At 35.6% G+C, this 18,396-nt stretch overlaps 3 protein-coding genes across 9 annotated transcripts; all 3 read right to left on the reverse strand.

Moving 5' to 3' along the window:
* Nucleotides 1-745: 745 nt before the first annotated feature.
* Nucleotides 746-2,721, reverse strand: LOC103342357 (isoflavone 3'-O-methyltransferase 4-like). 2 transcript variants are annotated; one of them, XM_089053536.1, is made up of 3 exons: nt 1,443-1,601; nt 1,273-1,337; nt 746-1,159 (listed from the first exon to the last, which is right to left on the reverse strand). In XM_089053536.1, exons 2-3 carry the CDS (start codon nt 1,312-1,314, stop codon nt 863-865), a joined length of 339 nt encoding a protein of 112 aa, XP_088909662.1. In that variant the 5' UTR covers nt 1,315-1,337; nt 1,443-1,601; the 3' UTR covers nt 746-862. The 2 variants fall into 2 exon arrangements, with proteins under 2 accessions (XP_088909662.1, XP_088909663.1); XM_089053537.1 differs by lacking the exon at nt 1,443-1,601 and adding an exon at nt 2,232-2,721 and having other exon boundaries at nt 1,025-1,159.
* A 3,062-nt stretch (nt 2,722-5,783) lies between these two features.
* LOC103342356 (protein DMR6-LIKE OXYGENASE 2-like) lies at nt 5,784-8,240 on the reverse strand. The gene is made up of 4 exons (XM_008245981.3): nt 7,857-8,240; nt 7,528-7,775; nt 6,990-7,311; nt 5,784-6,145 (listed from the first exon to the last, which is right to left on the reverse strand). Exons 1-4 carry the CDS (start codon nt 8,061-8,063, stop codon nt 5,891-5,893), a joined length of 1,032 nt encoding a protein of 343 aa, XP_008244203.2. The 5' UTR covers nt 8,064-8,240; the 3' UTR covers nt 5,784-5,890.
* Nucleotides 8,241-11,106: 2,866 nt separating this feature from the next.
* On the reverse strand, nt 11,107-14,507 carry LOC103342354 (protein LATE ELONGATED HYPOCOTYL-like). Of its 6 annotated transcripts, none has more exons than XM_089052728.1 (9): nt 14,301-14,506; nt 13,888-13,942; nt 13,681-13,792; nt 13,420-13,481; nt 12,689-12,922; nt 12,555-12,596; nt 11,817-12,464; nt 11,543-11,734; nt 11,107-11,446 (listed from the first exon to the last, which is right to left on the reverse strand). In XM_089052728.1, exons 2-9 carry the CDS (start codon nt 13,924-13,926, stop codon nt 11,336-11,338), a joined length of 1,440 nt encoding a protein of 479 aa, XP_088908854.1. In that variant the 5' UTR covers nt 13,927-13,942; nt 14,301-14,506; the 3' UTR covers nt 11,107-11,335. The 6 variants fall into 6 exon arrangements, with proteins under 6 accessions (XP_088908854.1, XP_088908855.1, XP_088908852.1 ...); XM_089052729.1 differs by having other exon boundaries at nt 11,817-12,037; nt 12,281-12,596; XM_089052726.1 differs by having other exon boundaries at nt 11,817-12,596; nt 14,301-14,507.
* Nucleotides 14,508-18,396: the final 3,889 nt, after the last annotated feature.

Consider the following 18,396-nt stretch of genomic DNA (forward strand, 5'->3'; position numbering starts at 1 on the left):
ACATGTATTAAACATGAAAAATACATTTGCAAGTGGAAAATGTGAGTATTGTACGTTTTCTTTTTAAAAAATGTGTATTTTACAGAGTCTTCAAGACGTGTACGGAAAATGGATATATCATTGAAAAATACGTATGTATCTGTATAATATGAGTATTTAATCTGAAAATGCTAAATTCATTATACAGGTAATAACTCTAGAAAGTAAAAATTCAAAAAGAGACAATAGAGACTCGGGATAATGGCCTAATAGTAATGGATAATGCTCTAAACTAATCTTATAGATAAAAGAAAATATTTATAATAAAAAAAAGGAACCCTAGTGTGTGCATATATATATATATATCAGAGACTTCCATTGAGGGATCCCTCAAATAAGCGTATTTGAGGGACACACCTTGTAGGCCCCACTATGGATTGTATTTCACTAATCCAAACCGTCTATTTTGTAGATACTCATTCAAAGATTATCTCTACAAAAAATCACTTGAATCCGATATCATTTGACCACTCAATTGAGTTATTGAAATTTTAGTACTTTCTTGAAGCACCGTGTTCATTGATTTTGTAAGACACAATTGGATGTCGAAACGATTTCCGATTTGTCTAATTTTTTGTAAGGATGATCTATGAATGAAGACCTAAAAAATATATGGTTTGGATCATTGGAAAAAAAATTGTAGGATACCCTAAAGGGCGTCCCTCAAATAAAATTATTTAAGGGATCCCTCAATAGAATGAGACTATATATATATATATATATATATATTTTTTCTTGCTTGTAGATAAGAAACATTTGCCAGTCTTTTATTAGGCTTGGAGACTAACACCTTCATTTTAGTGTAAGTTTTCATATGCCTTGGTTACTTAAAGAACTCCATAACCCAAAAGTTACAGACAAAACATTCATATCTGATGCCACTAAATCCAGCACCAGTTGCCAGGGCCGTGAATTCTCGTTCACTCCTCTCCTTCCCTCCCAGATGTTGTGTCATCATCACCACATCAAGTTGGGAAGTGGTTTTCGTAGCAGTGCTATTCTCTGGCATAGCTGGAAGAAGTGCTTCCACAACAATCACTTTTCCATTGTCTGGAATAGCTTTGTAACAATTCTTCAACAGCTTTAGGCAGTGCTCATCGCTCCAATCATGAAGTATCCACTACAAACAAATGTGTCAGAAGACAAGTAGAACAGCTTCATATATTTAGTTACCATTCTTAAACTACTAACAAGAAAACCAAAAATTTAATGCTTGAGAAATCCAAAAATTACCTTCAAAAAAATGGCATCCCCACTTGGAACACTAGCAAACATGTCTCCTCCAACATGTTCCACACCTGCAAAAAAAAAATATTTAACTTCCATTTTATATATGCTGCATACCACTTCCGATGAAGCAAAAACTAAGATTTCACATTGAATCAAATAAATTAAAGTCCTACCAGGATAGGAAGGGGCATGATTTACGACATGGGGCAAGTCGAAATTGATACCCTTTATATGTTGATATCTAGATGTGATCAGATTAAGGGTCACACCCAAACCACCACCAACATCAACAAGTTGTGTGAGGTTCTTGTCTTCAAGACCCTTGTAAATATGAAGAAGTTTCTTGATGACAATGGTGGTGTGGTTAAACATTGCTGTGTTGAACACTTGATTAAACCTGGGTCCAAACCTGGATACTCAAAAGCGTGCATGCCATGGACCCTGTTAAATGGAATTCCTCCTTCAACAACTGCATCTTTCAGTTGACACCTGTGAATTTATTATGTGTAGAAAGTTGGAGTTAGATACCCTATTGGCTATTTGTATTATAATTAGCACAAACTAAGCGGTTTGTTTCTTTGATTTGGGGAACTTAATAAAAGTTGAATTATATAGGGCCTTTCTTCTATTATTGGCTGGACCATTATAATAATTTTAATAGTTACTTCCCTAGCCAAGATTCCCAGACTGACTTTAATTATGCCATTTTAAGGAGTGAGATTGTCTGTAAATGTGGGTATAAGAGTGAGTCCGCCCCTTACACCCAAGTTCGATCATTCCCAAGTACTTTTCTGGTTTCCCCATTATACTGATTTTAATATAATCATGTGTAATGCCAATATGTTAATCAAACGTAAATATATAAAAACATAAGTAAAATAAAATAAAATAAAAAAGAATAAAGGAGGAAAGGATAAAGGATATAATTAATTAGTGGTAGGTTCAAGAGAGCTTAAACTAACCAGCTTTCCATGAAGACCTTGTCTTGATTCAATATCAACAAGGGGCCCAAAGAACCACCTTCTTCATCATTCACAAAGTACTTAGACACAGGGCCAAGGCTGTAGACCCTCTGAAAATCAGACCCACCATTAGCAGCAACGGGAGAGCAATTAAGAACAGAGTGGCTGGTGAGGAGCCTGAGGATTCTATCCACCATCATGGGTGCCTCAGGGTTCTTGGTGCCAATCTTGGCTGCAATATCAGATGAAGAGAGCTTGGCGCCCGGACCCTCTCTGGCTATGATGTCAAAAACCCCAAGCTTAATTGCTGATTGCAGAGACATGGACAGCGCAGAAGAAGTCGCCAGCTGCATGGCATAGCAGAAGCTTTCTTCGTCCTCTTCCATTGTAATCTCATCCTCAGGCTCAGCATGATTTATTTTGGGATGGCTTTTTCTCTCCAATGAAGAAGCCATTGAACTGTCTATATTTACGTTCTGAAACTCATTGCTAGTGGAATGGGTTTACTTATAGCTAGGAAACATAACATTAGGAAAATTAGAATACCAATTTAGTACTATATTGTAAATATTTAGCTGAGTTGAGACTCAATATTTTATTTGAATTATTCGGACCGTCTATATTTTAGGTGTTTCCTCAAAGATTATCTTTGCAAAAAACTCACTTGATTTCGTAGTTATTAATTCAAACACTTAATTAAATAGTTGTTATTTTAATGTTATTTTTATTGATCACAATCAAGGTCTAAAATATCGATGGTATTGGAAATATCAGTAGTCCAAAATTGTGGAAATTTCGATGGAAATATCGGGATATTATCAATATCAATAAAAATTGAATAAAAACCATGGAAATTGTAAGAAAAACTTAGAAATTTTTATTGAAACTTTAGAGGATGTTTATTTAGTCAATTATCTATGAGTTTATCACAAAAAATTGGAAGGAAATGCATCTCATGATGGGTTTAACTGATTTACGTTGGTTATACAGTGAGTGACAGACACTGTGAGTGTAAAAAATATGTAGTAATTAATGAAAGAAGATTACACACACTACAATCATTTATATATAATGATTTGCTATAATATTTTACACTTTATACATTGCATAGTAAGATAAATGAGTGATTTAGTACCACATAGAGTTCCTATAATGTTCAAATTTTTCACCATCTTCATCATCTCTATGTGTGAAGTAAAGTGTATTGTGAAGAGTATCCATCAAATGATAAATTCCTAAAATAGTTTTGCATATAATTGTTAACATGCCACCCATATGGATTCGAGATTGATTGACGTTGGCCATAAGCAAAATCATTTGAAGATTGGGTTTCGGATTCTTTTCATGAACTGCTCGATTCCATCCCAAAAGGGAAAGGTCAAAAACTCACATTCTCATGTGAAAATATGATTTTTGCAAAAATAGTTCAAAATAAAACAATAAAAGTATACATATTTTAGCATATTATCAAACATAAGCAACATGGTGGTTAAGGCGTTGGATGAGTGAAATGGCAAGGGTTTGAATCATAGTCTAAAATATCAATAATATCGATGAAATATTGAGGATATTATCGTTTTTTTTAGTCGCATATATTTCAGAACGTATCCATACACATATAGTATAAATATCGACAATATCGACGATAATATCAGAAAATATTGATATCGATAATTTTGCTCACACTTCAGCAATATTTTGTCATAATATCACTATAATATCAAAAATATCAAAAATATTGATGTAATGGAAAAAGTGAAAAGAAAAAAAAAACACGCACACACACACATGGGATTCAAACCCCTGCCATTTCACTCCTCCAATGCCTTAACCACCATGTTGCTTATGTTTTTGTGATAATATGCTAAAATATGTATACTTTTATTGTTTTGTTTTGAATTGTTTTTGCAAAAATTAGATTTACACATGAAAATGTGAGTCTTTGACCTTTCCCTTTTGGGATGGAATCGAGCGGCTCATGGAAAGAATCCGAGACCCAATCTTCAATGATTTTGTTTATGAACAACGTCAACCAATCTCGGATTCATATAGGTGGCATGTTAACAATTACATGCAAAACTATTTTTGGGATTTATCATTTGTTGACTACTCTTCACAATACACTTACTCTACACATAGAGATGATAAAAATAGTGAAAATTTTGAATCTCATAGAAACTTTGTATGGTACTAAATCACTCATGTATCTTACCATGCAATGTATAAAGTGTAAAATATTATAGTAAATCATTATATATAAATGATTATGGTGTGTTTAATTTTCTTTCATTAATTACTACATATTTTCTACACTCACAATGTTTATAAGCTCATTGTATAATCAATTTAAATCAGTTAAACCCATCATGCAATGCATTTCCTTCCAATTTTTTGTGATAAACTAATAGATAATTGACTAAATAAACATCCTCCAAAGTTTCAATAAAAATTTCCAAGTTTTTCTTACAATTTTCGTGGTTTTTATTCAATTTTTATCGATATCGATAATATCCCGATATTTCCATGTTTTTGGACTATCGATATTTCTGATACCAACGATATTTTAGACCTTGATTTGAATCCCCTTTGGGTGTGTACTTTGTGTGTGTGTGTGTGTGTGTGTGTGTGTTTTTTTTTCCATTACATCGATATGTTGATAATATGGTGATATTATAGCGATATTTTGACAAAATATTGTTGAATTGTGAGAGAAATTATCGACATCTATATTTCCGATATTATTGTCGATATTTATACGATATGTGAATGGATACGTTCCGAGATATCCATGACTCCAAAAAACGATAATATCCTCAACATTTCGTCAATATTATCGATATTTTAGATTATGATCACAATTACATATCTTAATGTTTTTTATTTATTTTTATCTTTTAAGTTAAATTCGTAGCATACCACACAAATGTCCATTACATCAAGTTATTTCGAGAATCCTCGATAAAAAGGGACTGCCTAATATGTTGTCTTTATTATAATTTTTACCGAAGTGGCAATGTATCAAGGATGGTAAGTACCACCAAACGACTTTTCCGAAAGTTGTTGGTGTTGAGTGATTGAAGTGATGAATCGACAAAGTGGCAGTGCCAAAGGACCCCATAGCATGATGAACGCCTAAATTATGAACCCCATATGATCAATACATGATCTCAGCGCTGTGATGTATATAGTCTGCAGATTTTGCTACTAAATATTAAGGTTATAGCAGTTTGATGTTCATATTCGACAACTTTAAGCAACATGGCACCTTCATGAAAATGGCATCCCGTCAACCTAAACCCGAAACCCTTGACCCCAAAAAAAAATTTCATATTAAAAAATTTCAACTAGAGGGGAATCAAAAGAAATGCTTGGACCATATAAAATGTTGACAGGGTACCATATAAAATGTTGACAGGGTAATGAATTAAAGTCTTAAGGCCCAAACAGAATCACTGCCATGACAAGGGCCTCAGTAAGGTTAAGGCTGTAGAGCCTCTGAAGAGAGCTTGGCATTTATTGGACCATATCTATGGCTATGATAACGAAGCCACAAAGCACTGAAATTGTAGTTATTATTAATTAATACTAGTAATTAGAAGGTCTGAGAGGGTTCAACAACAACAGCATGGGACGAGATTATTGAGAGCTTAATGAAATGATTAAGCATGAGAGGTAGTCTTAAACAAGTCCAAAGAGGATCGAGTGTTGAGGCCTCTGTCCCAGAATTTCTCATAGAACTCTGCGTAGGTAAAGCTCCTGTAGAGGGGAGGGTGATGATTGTCAACAAGTTGGGGGGCTGGCTCCATCAGAGCATCATACGATGGGCAATAGAATGTTGGGATGGAGACCCTTTCCTTGTCGCAATTCACCACTGCTCGATGGAGTACACTCTTATAACGATCATTACTAACAATCTGAACAAAAAATTCACATAAAATTTAGTGAATTTTTTATTGTGTTATTATTCGAGGATAACAAAACAGTACACAATTGCTAAGAAAGATTTTTTCCAATAAGACAGTAAACTAGAACTTGCCCTGGGTAAACAAAAAAGTAAATGGTGTTGGCTGGTACTATTTCTTTATTCATAGTTGACTACAGCCATGACAATCAGTGACGGTCCAATGCAAATTACTGGAACATTTATATACTTAATAGGGAACATACACGTGAAGAAGCTTCTATGTGGTCCAACCCAAAAATTTGTTGAAATTGATTTGCTTCAGGCATCATGAAGACCTACTTAAACACGTAAAATATTGTAATGGGGTCTAACCGAGGGAAGAAAGACCTTGCTTTGCAAATCTGAGATTTCAAATTCGAACTCCCATGACATATTAGTTGTGTGTGTGAGAGAAACTCCTTATCTTATCATTTAGAGTATCGCTTATAAAAAAAGAAAAGAAAAAACACGTACGCAGGCTGATAATTTATGCACTTTTAAGCAGTTTTATCTGCCTGGATCTGGCTGTATTGTATATGCTTATTTTTGTGACATAGATCTCTGCCACTTCCTGCCCTAAACACTATTCTCGACCCTTAATCATTTTAATGGCTACCCACACTTGTCAGTCATGCAAGCCAATGGTACATACGCGTCAATTTAACCTTGCAAGTTGTAGTGTGAGTCGTGTGTCAGAGCGTGGCGTAATTCAGCATATACGAAACTCATCATCAGTGGTTGAGATTGCATCACGGGTCGAATTCTTTCCTATAAATTATTGAATAGGGTCAATAAATGGGGATGATTTTGCTGACCTGGATTTGATCACCAATGTTGACAATGAACGTATGTGGCATGGGCTTGACTGCAACCCATCTGCCATTGTTGAAGACCTGCAAGCCTGCCACGTCATCTTGAAGGAGAAGGGTCACGACATTAGGATCAGCATGACCAGGTAAGCCATAGGTCAGCTCTGGCTGAGGGCAAGGCGGATAGTAATTGATGGCCATGTGCTGCCCATGCTTCCCCAAGGCCCTGTTCATGTAATCCTTTTCTAAGCCTAAGCTTTCTGATATGGCTTCCAGAAGTCTCTCTGCTAATCCTTTCACATTCCTGCAATACTCAGCCACATCTTCCCTGCAAAATTTCAAATCTAATTAGAGAAGGCTCTTAATCTTAATTAATTTGCCAGATATTTGACATATTAGGTTGTATATATGGATTGTACGTATATTCTAACAAAAGTTTACCTAATCAATATAGATTAACAGTCTCGCAACATAATTAACATATTAAGTGTATGTTACATTATCATAAGTATTTGTCTGACAACATAAATTTCGAACGCCCGACCTGAAAGACGGAGGGTTGGAGGGCCATTCATGCATGTAGTCCTCGAGAGGGTAGCAATGGAGTCTCAAGTAATCTCTCCAGCTGGAGACCGCCTCAGTTTTGACATTGAAACTGGTGGACAGTCTTGTGGTCTTCAACGGGTCGTCGGAGAAACACTTGAGCCTTTCACTTTCTGGCAGATGAAAAAACTCCCTTGCTACTTTCAACATGTTGTCGATCACGGCCTCTTCAATTGCGTGGTTTTGGACCTCAAATATTTTAATTTTACAATGAAATAATTAAAATACATTTTTGCCTTAATTAAAAAGAATTTATTAATTGTGTGTTACCTGAAAGAAACCATAATTTTGACAGGCAAGGCCTATCTGGTTGATTATTTCATGGCGCCTCGAACCGTCGAAACAGTGGAGATTGATGAGAGGGATAGAGTGATCGGGGGGCATGACGAGACTTGGACGATCATGTACAGGCCGGACATAGTTGGAGGGAACACAAGTCACACCAGAGGCAAGATCGGATAATAATTTGGCAGCCATTGTTGTAAAACTACAAGTTTTCAAAGTTTTCAAGGATCCCTGCTGCTGCTTGCGCTTTGATCTCCAAATATTTCTTTAAGCTTTACCAATATATAAGGTGGTCAGTGAATATCTTCAAACGAGAAAAAAAAAGATTAAAAAAAGAGAATAAAGAAAAAGACAAGAAAAATAAGTGAAGGTTACAGGATCCTCTTGTGTGTTTTGTCCACGCTGAGATATAATGTTACATATATCATATTTACTGATCGAATCCACTATTAATTCAAAATCTGATAAATATAAGATATCATTAGATTTTGAATTAATGGTACAAAGTAGAGTTTTATTCTTTGATATTATCGCATTATCACTGGCGTGCCAAATCTGAATATTGTATTTTATATGTAACCTTAGGCATGAATGAATGAACAAGTTTGGCAATGTCTCTATACAAAATCAGCGTAAGTATTTAATATTGCTATACAATCTAGAAAGAGAACATTTCAATGATCTTTTTAGGTAATTTGTTAGTTTAGTTTCAATTGCTATAGAATTTAGTAAGAGAATATTTCAACGAGTTTACAAGTAATTTAATACTTTAGTTTCTGTTTCTTTGAGCCTATCCTATCTGTTTTAGAATTATTCTATAATTGTGGAAAATTCATGAGCTATCCTTTAATTATTTATTCATAGCTCTTATTTTAAAGTTATTAATTCGCAATTTGTAAAATCTAAATGAATAATGCTACTCTTACCATCTTTATGTACCACATTGTGTGAATTACTCTTTGTAAATCTCGCCTCTTTGAGTGCACTTTCTTATCCAACTCGTTGTAATTAACGAATCTCCACTTGCAAAAATAATCTTTAAACGGCAGCTCAGAGAATGAATGATTATGACTAAATCAAAACAGGATGGTATTGTCCTAAAATCAAATGTTTTTTTTAAAATATCTTTTTGGTGTGTTATATAGAGTTATTTGACATACATTACGAAATATTTAATTAACTCCGCCTTTCCATTCAACACTAACTCCAAAGACCCTTTCCAAGTTCTAATCGCACTTCATCTGTCTCAACTTCATGTGTTTTTTATTTGACCAAAAAAAACATCCTGTTTTTCAGCACTTTACACTTCCTCCACCTATTCTACATTTCGACCACATAAGTACGCTCGCACGTTTTGACCCAAATTATTTTAGAAGCATCTAAAAATAGTAAAAGAAAATTCAATTCAGCTGCTTCAAATAGTCCATGGCATCAGCTAGGATGGTAGAAATCCTCGCAAAGGTGGGTATCCAGTACGGGAATTCCAAACTTGAAAAATCCCCGACGGGTATGGGGTGGGGATGGTATTGGCATCCCCGTGAACAAACTCGACCCAAATATATATATGTTTATATTTAAATAAATATATATAATATATATATATAAAGCAAAAGACAGAGAATGATGAAACATTCAAAATGAAAGAAAATGTCCTTGGTTAATTCAAACATTAAGAATTAAAATTATTAATTAAATAAGGATAATATGGTAAATTCATATTTTTTTATATTAAAAAAATTAAAATTAAAAGAAAAATCATATAATTGATCCTATTTTTATAAAACACAACGACCCATTATCTTTTTTAATTCTAAAATAAATTTTAAATTTTTTTAAAAAAAGCCTCTCGCATACAAAACGCATGCAAAGAGGCTAGTATATATAAAGCAAAAGACAGATAATAGTGAAACATTTAAAATACCAGAAAATACCCTTAGTTAATCCAAACATTAAGAATTGAAATTATTAATTAAATGAGGATAATATGGTAAATTCACACTTTTTCATATTTAAAAAAATTAAAATTAAAAGAAAAATCAGATAATGGATCCTATTTTTATGAAACACAACTACCCATTATCTTTTTTAATTCTAAAATAAATTTTTTTTTTAAAAAATTTATAAAAAAAAACTCTTGCAAACGCGGAAGCACTTGCGGAGAAGCTAGTATATAATTATAATATTTATATTTAACCCTAAGTTTACCTTCATCTCCTAATTCTTCCTAATATTCTTTGGTCTCCAGCCGCACCTCTCTCTCTCTCCCCCTCTCTCTACTCCTAATTCTTCTTAATCTTCTCTATATCTCTAGTCTCAAGTCTCTCTGTATTTAAATTGTATCTCAAGTCTTGATTACAAGTCCACCGTAATCTTTTTTCTCTATATTATATATATGTGCTTGGCAAACGGCTTCTTTATGTGCAGAGAGAATATTGTCTAAGTTGAAAGTCTCAAATTCATAGAGAGGCCTTTGGTGGAGATTTGTTCTCAAGAGAATCTTGTCCACCTGCTTTGTATTCATTTGATTTTATGCATTAAAAAAGACATGGGGGATTTGGGGCGGGTCTGGGAAATAGTCCCTCGATGGGGACGAGGATGGAGATTCCCCGAAATCTATTAAACATGGATGGGTTCGAGGACGGGGACGGGGATGGAGAGCAGGGACGAGAATGGTATTGTCATACCCGTCCCTTATCCAACCTGTTGCCATCCCTAGCATCAGCCTAACAACTTGATTACCATAAGAGACCTTCCCAGTAACACATTTTCTTTAGATATATATACATTTTCTTTGTGGTAGGAACCTTCCAACCAGATAAGTTTCATTTCGTCTGCAACATCAACTCCTCGAAACTTAAAAAATCAGTCGAAATTTCAAAATACTACAAGTATCTTCAAACATTTTACCATAGTTGTTGATTTTGTTGAGTTAAATGCTAGAACTATTCCTTTGATTTGACCAACTAAAGTGGCGTTTAGTATCCTATTTAAATTGGAAATTCAAAAACTATGATTTTTCTTAAAAACAAGGAGTTCTAAAATTCATTAAGATTCAAAAACTTGTTTTGGTATTCTATTTGGTTTTTATGTGGTTCACCCCATTCCGTACACGATAGACCAAAATAGTCCCTTTATGAAAATTCCTAGTTTCATTATTTTGTTTTCAATTTAACTAATTATGTCCCTCTGATAAAGAAGGTGTGAAAATTTGCCAAGAAATTGGAGGACTATGACATCTGCGGGAATCGAATTCCACTTTTATGTTCTTCAATATCTCATAAAAGGTCAAGCTTAAACTTTTGGTTTCAACATAAACCAATTTTCAACATTGCTGATGTGGCACTACCTAGAACATTAACTTTTCTGGATGGTTAGTAAATGGTAAAAAAGTCAGGTCCCATTCAACAACGTTAGAACTTTTTTCAACTTTTTTTGTGTGGGTAATTTACGTTTCAACTTTTCTTTCAGTCTTCCATACCGTCATTCTGATGCCCCTTAATCTTGAGGTCCTGTGTAAGTGAAAAACTCTGGGGTAATACATCTCTTGAGAATAGTGCATGAAAGGCCAGGCGCCCCTAACAAAGGTATAGTTAACATGATAAGAGAAAGATGAATTCGAAAAACAGATTGGACAAAACCGATCTGATTACAAAACATATATGTTCAAATACCTCTTCAGAGACCTCTTTCCATGAATCATACATGTTGCTGACACATCTACAGCGACGTTGACTAGACTCAGCAGCTGGGTGACTTGTATTAGGCTCTTTTAGTTCTTCCCTCCCTTTCTCATTCTTCTCTATTGCAGCTGTCTCGTCTTCACTGTCGGATGGTGTGTTGGAACCATATAAGGAACGGTCAACCTGCTTTTCTTTTTTGGTTTGATAAGAAGCTCTGAATATAGATGAAAAAATACTAGTAGAACCAAACAATATAAAAGGAAACCTGTTTTCTGCTCTTTGCATGGTTTGAATCATGAACTTCTTCAGTTGACGCAACGTCCTTCTCATCATCAGTATTAGCCTTTGCAATGTTTGAATGTTGAGCTTCCACAGCTTCCGTGTGTCTTGAGTCCAATTGTTGATCCTGCAAGGAAGGAATTTGCAGAGAACTCTCTCCTTTCTCTCTCTTGGCTGGAGGAGCTTGACCAGTATCCATTGATGGAACTGGAACCCCGGTCATAGAGATGGGAGAACATCTAAAATCAGTTTGACGAGGAAGCAGTCTATGGACTGCCGACCAAGCAGTTGCAGCAGTTACAGTGGCAGCAGCAATTGCTGCCATACTTGGGGGGTCTTTCCTATTTTTCGCATTTGCGTAAGGCCAAAATGCGGCTGTGGAGCTAGCCACAGCATGGGCTGCAGGATTTTGTAACAGAGAAGACACAATAAGACTTGAAATTTTCTCACCTTGAACCAACTCCTTATGAAAAGCATTATTAGTGTTCCCCGACTTTGGAGCTCCACTTGTGCCATTATCGCCAACTATCATTTTGGCATCAATTTTCTTCAAATTCTGATTTCCTTTAAGGTTAATAGTGACATGAGATTCATTTGTTGCATCCCTTAAAGTGCATGCATTTCCGAGTGCTACCTGTGAGGGTATGGAATTATTGTTTGCAGAAGAAACAGAGGAGCAATGACCATCTTGGAGCAAGGTGAAGACTTCTGCCCAGTTGGCTACCTGATTTTCTGCATTATTTGCCTTTTCTTCTCCAAAGGGTCTCTGATCATAAAGAAGTCGTAGGTCAAGTAATATTACATGCTTAAGAATAGAAGCACGAGAACAAGAGAGAAATATATGATAAAAATGATAACCTCATGAAGTGGTTCTTTCTCCAAGTCCACTACTTGTTTATAGCATGAAGAAGACGCTGATGATAAAAGTTTTCCAACCTTTGCTCCCACATGCAATGCGGCACATGTCGATGCAGCTGAACTAGACTTTCGAGGATAAGGATTGCATGGTTTTCTTTTGGGACGTGGAGGCGGAATATCAATGCCAATTGATTGTCCTATGGGAACGCCATTAACGTGTGCCTCCTTCTCCAGCTGGTAGTGAAACAATTTCTTGTCAGTCTTCATATTTAATTTATATAAGATTTACCGGACACCAAAACTAGTGGTCTGACAGAATGGAGTGGAATATCTCAGATACTCTGGTGAAAGCTCAAGCATCATTAGTTAACTTAAACCTATATTATGTACCCAAAAAAAGAAGGATGTCTATTGATACCCTCAAGAACTTGCGCACAGTTAGCCTCACTATAGGTTGCCAGTGGCAAAGAGGTTCCAAATGAGGTGCGCCCATAATCAGTGGAACTTGATTGGCATCTAACCTAGCCCACCAGATTTAGTGTTGTTGAATTACCAATTAACTTTGTATATGAAACAAATGGCGATGAGATTCATAGTAAGGATATAACATTAAGTAAACAGTACAAAACCTAAAGTGCAAATTAAAGGATCAATATTTTTGGAAAAAACGGCAATAGGCCGGCGGAATCAGACATCTCAAATAACCAAGAGGTGAGAAGAGACCAATTGACCTTGGAAAAGAATTTCTGAGCGTGACTCCTGATCTGCACAGCAGTCTTTGTTCCAATGTGTTCTGCAAATCAAAAACAGAAGTATAAAAAAAAACATTTCAAGTCATTGGTAAAAAGATAAATTTAGCAGATTCAGCTGAAGGCTAACAAGAAACTCAGACTATAAATGCAAACGAATCGACTTCCAACCCTTTCACAATAGCGGTAAGTAAAGAAATGAACAAATGGGCTAAGATAAAATCAAAGCTAATGTGTCCTAACCTTCAATGCGCTGCCATGCTCGGCCATAGAGCTTCAGGGCTTCAAGAAACTTATTATGCTCCTCATGTGTCCATCGCTCTCGCTGCTTGGTAATTGTATATGGCTTTCTTGCCTGCCATCAACAAAAATCCAGAAATTCAGCTACTTTGCTCTTACTAAACAAGTTCAATTTTAAGTTTAACAAAAAGAGAGTCCCAGCTCTGTTACCTTGATGACCAAATCTTCCCTAGATGAGTGTGGTTCCATTACTAGTCAAAAACAGCTGAGAAGAAACCAAGGCACAATTAAGCAGTTGATTTTTGTTTTTGTTTTTTTGGTAACAATTAAGCAGTTCAATTTCAAATGCACTGAAGCTATTAGTGCAAATTTTAGCCATCTGCTTAGTTGCCGAGAACATGAAAACAATAAAAGAAAATTAATTTTGAATGTTGAAATATGAGCTTCTTCATCATTTCCTCAGTTCAGATGAAGTTTATCAGTTCTCTTCTTCATCAAATTCGAAGCTCAAGAGCTCAAAATCATTACACATTTATTTATTTATACTTAGAATTTTCTGATCAGCAACCAAACGGAGATTGAAGAACAAGGCCAATCAATCCCCAAGGGAAGCGAAAGCGTACCTTCTGAGAAAGCCATGGCGGATTGAGAGCTTTCGAGAGGACGATGGATGGTGACTGAGACTCCAATAGCTCGCCGGCCACTCGCCGGAGGAGGCATAGTTTTCGTTAGTGGATGGGAATGGTTCAAAAATCGAAGGCAATCGCACAAACTCCACAGAAAGAGTATATAGAGGCATTGAGTTTGGCTGGGGGAACCATCTCAGCCTTAGGCCCGTCATTTGGTTCGGCTAAACCAAACAGACGGATTGAACGAACTTTTCTGAGTTTGGCAACCGATTCCAGAGCCTAAAAGTCAAAAACTATCAACAACAAAAATTTAAAATTTGGTTTAATTTTGATAAGTGCTAAAAAAATCTAATTTTATCAACATCCACCACTGATAACGAAAAACATTGAAGGAATCACATAAATATATGTCAAAATATTTAGGCAAATATTAGTATAATATCATTATAATCTTATAGAATTTTTCTTGTAGTGCTGTTCCTTGAGATGTTCATATGTGCACTAGGAGATGAACTCTCATGCAACAAGAATATCAAATTTTACTATTACGGTCAATAATACAATGACGCGTGGGTTTGTGGGATAATTTTTTTATGTGTCATTGTGTTATTAATAAAAATAACAAACAGTATTATTCCCATTACAAGAAAGTTTTTTTCCAAGTGTAGGTGGTCGCTTCCACCGCATAATTTTTTTCAAGCTTAAGGTAGTTAGGGTACTAAATGCATGATAATGATATCGATTGATACTTCAAAAGTTTTCACAGAGCTCCATTTGGGCTACTAAGAACCCGCCAAGCTCACACAACATGGACAAAATTTTGGGTCCACTAATGCACATGCGGTTAATACATTATTGATATTGGACCAAACATGTATTGATATACTGTCGATAAATTGATTGAACTAGTTCAGTTAACCACATTGAAGAATCACATATATGCATGAAATATGAAAACCAGAAGATAAAGAATTAAGAAGATGAACTCCGCCTTGTGTAATAGGTAAAAGTGTGTCTTTTCAACTTCTAAAATTTTGTTTGTTAAACATTCTAATAAAAATACTTCGTAGAGAGAGTGTTATACATCTTTCTTTTCAATATTAAAAGAGATTTTAAGTTCGAATCTCCCCGACTCTATTAATAAAAACGAGAAAAGGAATCCTCTATAGATAAATACAAATGAAACCATAACTTCATTTATCTTCAAGCAATAAGTCATTCAACATTTGCTGCTGAAGAATAATAACCATGTGTACCTACATCACATCCACTACTATTTCTTGTGAATTTTACTTTTTCCAATCAAATTATTTGAGGCTGCTAAAGCCTCCTCACGAGACCAGCACGCCAAGGTATCGCGATAGGTGTCCCACAGGTTGCGGCTGAGTTGCTTTTCCCTCACATTTGCACCTTTTTCAATCTTTTTAAATATTTTTATTATTTATTTATTTTCGCCTTGAATCTCATCCACAAACTCTCTTAGCCGTGCGACCTGGGTCCCAGATGACGTGACATTTCCAGAAGAAAGAAGGGAACGTCCGGTCCGGTCCGGTCCGGTCGTATGGTATGGACCAACGAACGAGAAACATGTAGCATCTTTCTGATCCGCCACGTGGGGAGAGACCCAACCGCACGAAGCACCGGTTCGCACACTGCGGTTACAGCCCGGTACATTTTACTGAAAACAACGGTGGCCCGATTCCGTACTTTTTTGGTAAATCAGGTCCATGCCGTGCAGGTCGTGGAGTTGATCGTGGCCGTTTGTTTGTTTGGCAGCCAAGTCTCCTCTCCTCCTGCTTTGCCGCAGCAATTTGACCACGAGGAATTTTTCAAAGAGGAAAGCTTCTGTTTCACATTCATGTCGGTACGTTACTATACCAAGAGCAAAAACGCTCTCTCTACTGTACCCTACCATTATGTGAACTAATATCACGACATAGCAGTGTTCTGCTCTCACACTCGAACTTTTTTATTTGAAACTTCCAATCCAAGTTACCTAACAAGTTTGGAAACCCTTACCCAGTCTCCCATTAAATCATTCACTTCGCTAAGCATTCGGTTGTTAGATGTCGTGTTAAGCCTTTAATTTCTGTTCGTTAGTCGCTCCATTTGATTTGAAATTTTTGTAAAAATGTAATTATATTCAAGCTAATCAAATGTGTGAGAGATGTAATTATAATTACATGATGATGACATTGTTAACACGAAAATAAGTGCGTAAATGTGAAAGTTATCATGCTAAGATGTGATGCATGTGTATCACTTCTTTTTGACCAAACTCTCCATTTCAGTACTCTTTCATTTTGAATTTCTAGTCATAGCTCTCAAATGCGAAATTTGTAACTCATGTAAATAATTAATCCCAACGAGAACTTAGGAAGTCAAGAATACATCTTTTACCTTACGACTGAGCTATGGACCCATTGGCTAGTCCAAAACACAATTGAGTTCAGCATTCTTGAAATGTTAGAGAAACTAATCATGTACAAGGTTTATCCAGGGACCTGCCTCCGTTAGGTTTAATTAGTCATGTTTTAAAAAAATAAAAAATAAAAAGATCTTTGGGAGTGTTTGGTATACCGGATTAAGGGTGTGACTAGACCACCCATTTTCCTCATTACCCATGTGGAAAATGAGCTTGTTTTAAGTGACACTTAGCTTACTCAGCTTTTAGCTTCAACCCTATCTTCACCTTTTCTTCCATGGCATGTGGTTTGGTTCTGCTAAAAACCCTAAACCCAACTCTAATCACTTTTTGTTATGGCCGATAATACCTCTTTTGCCCCTTTGCCAAGTAGCTCTTTCTCAGTCATGCGAGGACCTACAGACCACATTATATGTAAATTAATGGCCTTTTGTTTTAGTAAAAGTTATGAATTGTACAGAGATGAAAAGTTAGCAAGATTTTTCCACTTAGAGAAATTCCTCGTGTTGGTGTCCATATCAATTCAGTGGGTGCATAATCTTTTGTATTGTTTCTTTTTCAATGCAAGAGGGGAACATGTCACATGCCCGCCCAAACTCATTTCAGACTTATACTTTTGTTATTATAAATTTTTTTTATTTTAAAAAAATCAAACTTGTGGCAATTGGTTAGAGCAGTTAATTTGTTCCTTGTATTCAAGTTTCAGTTCTCTACATCGTAGTCTACATTATTGTTTGTATTATGCTTTTTTGAGTACCAGTGATTGGGATATGGGAGTCTATACAAATATTCAAGGGATATTTTGGAAAAAGCCAAAGAGAGAGAAATATTTTTAAAAGAAGCCAAAATTAACAAAAATGTCTTTATTTATTTTTGAATTCTAAAGAATCTTTTATATTTGCAAGTATTTGGTTTGAAAGTTGATTTTTATATCTTTTTTGAAAAAATTTGATTTTTTCCAAAAGTAAAAGTTTTTGTGTGGCTTAAACCTAAATTTACTAATATTCATTGGGTGCCAAATGATTTCGAAACTCTGTTCACATGAATAAAGTGGAAGAACTCAATACCCTACTAGCGTTTGTATTATGCTTTTGTTTTTTTGTTTTTAAAGTCAAATTTATAGTCTATGAAATTTAAGTCAATTGGCTAAAACAACGAGTCCGTAAATTAGAATTGAAAATTTGAGCATGGTGGCCTAAAAATTTGATTATAAAAAAAAAAATGGTGGCCTAACAAAGTAACAGCCATGATCAACTGTGTTACGTGCACGATCCTCTTGATTTACCAGAAATGTATCGGGTCGTTTATTTAAATACAAAAAAGGTTTTGGATCATAGCCGCACGTGAGAACCGTACATACCGTGTGCCTCTGTGCGCTTTCACACCAACGGTCTGATCTCTTTCCATGTGGCAATCACGTTCGTTAAAATCCATCGTCCTCGTCCGTTGGTCCGTGCCGTATCTGAACCGGACATCAACTGTTTCCCGGTTTTTATCTCCCCTCCCACACATTTCAAACGCCACGTCACCGGAGGGCCCACAGCGCACAGCTGGATGCGCTTTTACGAACATAGCCTCAGCGCGGGGAGTTTGTGGTTGTGGCTGAAAATCGACGGTGAATTTTTTTATATTTTTTTTAATAATTAATTTTTAAAAAAAAGAAAA

This window comes from Prunus mume, linkage group LG5 (genome assembly GCF_029339155.1).
Source record: "Prunus mume cultivar Tortuosa linkage group LG5, ASM2933915v1, whole genome shotgun sequence".
Lineage (NCBI taxonomy): Eukaryota > Viridiplantae > Streptophyta > Magnoliopsida > Rosales > Rosaceae > Prunus > Prunus mume.